At 44.5% G+C, this 2,933-nt stretch overlaps 1 protein-coding gene and 1 long non-coding RNA gene across 5 annotated transcripts in view; one reads left to right on the top strand and one right to left on the bottom strand.

Annotated features, from left to right (window-relative positions):
• The window catches only part of syt3 (synaptotagmin III), a 61,772-nt gene that overhangs the window by 45,153 nt on the left and 13,686 nt on the right, over nt 1–2,933 (top strand). For both annotated transcript variants that reach the window (XM_024272990.2, XM_024272989.2), the window contains exons 8-9: nt 201–419; nt 2,116–2,236. In XM_024272990.2, the coding sequence (XP_024128758.1) occupies nt 201–419; nt 2,116–2,236 (340 nt within the window). The remainder of the gene's footprint in view (nt 1–200; nt 420–2,115; nt 2,237–2,933) is intronic.
• Nucleotides 1–2,933, bottom strand: part of LOC112146925 — an 83,161-nt gene that overhangs the window by 70,908 nt on the left and 9,320 nt on the right. Inside the window, exons 3-4 of one of the 3 annotated variants that reach the window (XR_004948298.1) lie at nt 859–1,131; nt 180–414 (exon numbers count right to left, since the gene is read on the bottom strand). This is a non-coding gene — a long non-coding RNA (uncharacterized LOC112146925). The remainder of the gene's footprint in view (nt 1–179; nt 415–858; nt 1,132–2,933) is intronic. The other 2 variants (XR_004948299.1, XR_002919344.2) reach the window with 2 other exon arrangements.

Below are 2,933 nucleotides of genomic sequence, written 5' to 3'. Positions count from 1 at the left end.
CTGAATGAGCTGAAAGAATTGAAGAGCTCTGGACGACAAAAAAAACCTTCCGAAGAAAAATAATATTGTGGTTCTCAATCTGTTTTTCTGACAGTGTGTGTTTTTTTGTTTTTAAAGTAAATTTCAAATAAATTCTAAACAGAATAGACACTTTTGCAGATAATCTTAACTCTTCAAACCTCTCTCCGTCTCTTCCTCAGGTCCACAGAAAGACTTTGAATCCAGTTTTCAACGAGACGTTCCAGTTTGGCGTGCCGCTGAACGAGCTACATTCCAGAAAGCTGCACTTCTCCGTGTACGACTTCGACCGCTTCTCCCGGCACGACCTGATCGGCCAGGTCGTGGTCGACAACCTGCTGGACTTCAGCGAGGGCAGCGGGGACAAGCCCATCTGGAGGGACATTGTGGAGGGCACTGCGGTGAGAGAAGGACAAATATGCATTTAGATTCATCGTTCCTAAGCTATTTTAGTTTCTGTTTACATTTTTAGTTACTACAGATAGAATTAGTTTATCTGGTGTCTTTAAAAACATCTTGGAAGATTGTTGTGATGTGGTTGCGATGCTGTAAAAAGTGAAACATTGGATTAATTAACAACAACTCTTTAAGTAGTTACATTCAAATATTACTTTTTAATCAGATTCAATTTTTTTAAGTTCAGTAAACCATCAACTCAATTTTAATTTGATAAAAACTAATCATTTTACAAGAAAACGGCTGGCCCTGCTTTCTTTTATCGTTTTCTCGTTAAAACGACATCCGCTATCTGGTTATAACAAGATCCACCATCTCATTATAAAGAAAACGTAAGTTTGTTTGAAGGCAGAGCAGGCTGACTTTAAGGCAGACCAGGCTGACCTGAAGGCGGAGCAGGCTGACCTGAAGGCAGAGCAGGCTGACGTGAAGGCAGAGCAGGCTGACGTGAAGGCAGACCAGGCTGACGTGAAGGCAGACCAGGCTGACGTGAAGGCAGAGCAGGAGGACCTGAAGGCAGACCAGGAGGACCTGAAGGCAGACCAGGCTGACCTGAAGGCAGAGCAGGCTGACCTGAAGGCAGAGCAGGCTGACCTGAAGGCAGAGCAGGCTGACGTGAAGGCAGAGCAGGCTGACGTGAAGGCAGAGCAGGAGGACCTGAAGGCAGAGCAGGCTGACTTGAAGGCAGAGCAGGGATTTCAGAGCTGAACATCAGATCAGGAACCAGCATTTGGACATTGGGCTTTGAAGGAGTGTAGAATCTGACAGGGGAAGCTAAGTAGCTGGCAGAACAGGTGAGGCAGATGAGGAATCAGGGCAGCTCAGAACGGCAGGAAAAGGAGGGGCTGCGTGGAGCTCCGGCTCCGATTTCTTAAATCAAACCTTTAGAAATGTAGAATGCATCTTCAGATGAGCATTCTGCTGCTTGATTAAACACCAAAAACTAGCTGCTAAAATTACCAAATCGGATCAATCTGGCATTTATTGAAGTTCACAAAAATGAATATTTATGTCGGGTTTGGTTTGAGCTCTGACAGGAAGCTCAGGTCGCGCAGACCGCCTGCAGCTAGCGCTCATTTAGAGTCTGTTAACATGAAAATCAGTTTGGACGGATTACGGAAATCCAAACTGTATATGAGGTTTTGTCCAAGTAGATTTATTTGAAATATTCATAGACAGCTATTAGCAAATTAGATACAGCAAAGCCTTAAAATGTTTTGGCATAGGAGTCTAATTTTTCAAGTACGTTTTAAGGTATTAGCATTTCGACATATTTTAGTGTTTGACTTTAGGAAGTATTGATTTGTGGGACACTGTGCTCTGAATACGAGCAGCATCATTACTCTGGACCACAGGCAGCCAGATCATCAGGAGATGGCCGTGGAATGAGGGAGGGGGAATTGTCACCTCGACTTAACGCTTTCTCCACTCTGACGGATAAGCATACGATTCATTTGCAGCGACGGCCCTTCTTCTGGTGCCTAAACACTCCGCCTGTCCACATTCGGGCCCCTGCTGTCAGCCGCCGTCACTCAAAGATGAAGCTCTTTTTTCAGGCCGGATCTGGTGTGGCTCACATGCGATAGCGGCCTTCCTCGCTCCCATCCTAATCTCTGTTTGTGTGTTTGTGGTGACCTGCAGGAGAAGGCGGATCTCGGGGAGCTTAATTTCTCGCTGTGTTACCTGCCCACAGCGGGCCGGCTCACCGCAACAATCATCAAGGCCACCAACCTCAAAGCCATGGACCTGACCGGTTTCTCAGGTAACGGAGGCACACATCAAACCCCTCCAGCAAACACATTTAGAGGAAAAATGGGACAAGAAGCAGCTTTAGTGCTGTCCAACTGCTGCTTCATCTTATCTTGACATGAAACCGGTCACACAAATCCATTTACTGATATCTTATTCACATCCAACATGAATACAGCTGCAGCGATTTCTGAAAAATAAGCTAACTTTAGTCCCATTTAGGAACTGAAATGAAAAGCCCTGACATGATAATCCCTTACAGAAACAACCGCTCTTCTCTCTACTCGCAAATAACACCCGCGGATTTGCATAGTAAATGTCAGCAGAAAGGTATTTTTCAAGACTTGATAATAAGTGGAGTCACAGGGCAACTGTTGCTCCGGAGAGAAAAGGTTCAGCTACCACTATCTTCAGTAAACATGTCAAGGTGCCCTTGAAGGAGGTAATTAGGCACAAATATAATAATAAAAGTGCATTTGATGATAAGAGTGCAGGGGAAAAGAGCAGGTTTTTTTAGTCTGGGGATGCAGCTGAAGCTCCTGTGGTCAGCAAGAAATGAAAAATGGGAGGAATTTCCAATCTGTTTGAAGGGAAACGAAGCATACTGAAGAGAATGACTGCAAACGTTTGCTGGGAATATTGAACAAAATCAGATTGATTGTTTTAAAAGTGTAAAAAAATGTTCCTTGTGAGGCAGCAACAGCATTTAT

The sequence above is a fragment of the Oryzias melastigma genome, linkage group LG8 (genome assembly GCF_002922805.2).
Source record: "Oryzias melastigma strain HK-1 linkage group LG8, ASM292280v2, whole genome shotgun sequence".
Lineage (NCBI taxonomy): Eukaryota > Metazoa > Chordata > Actinopteri > Beloniformes > Adrianichthyidae > Oryzias > Oryzias melastigma.
This window is presented reverse-complemented; position numbering and strand designations above follow the sequence as displayed.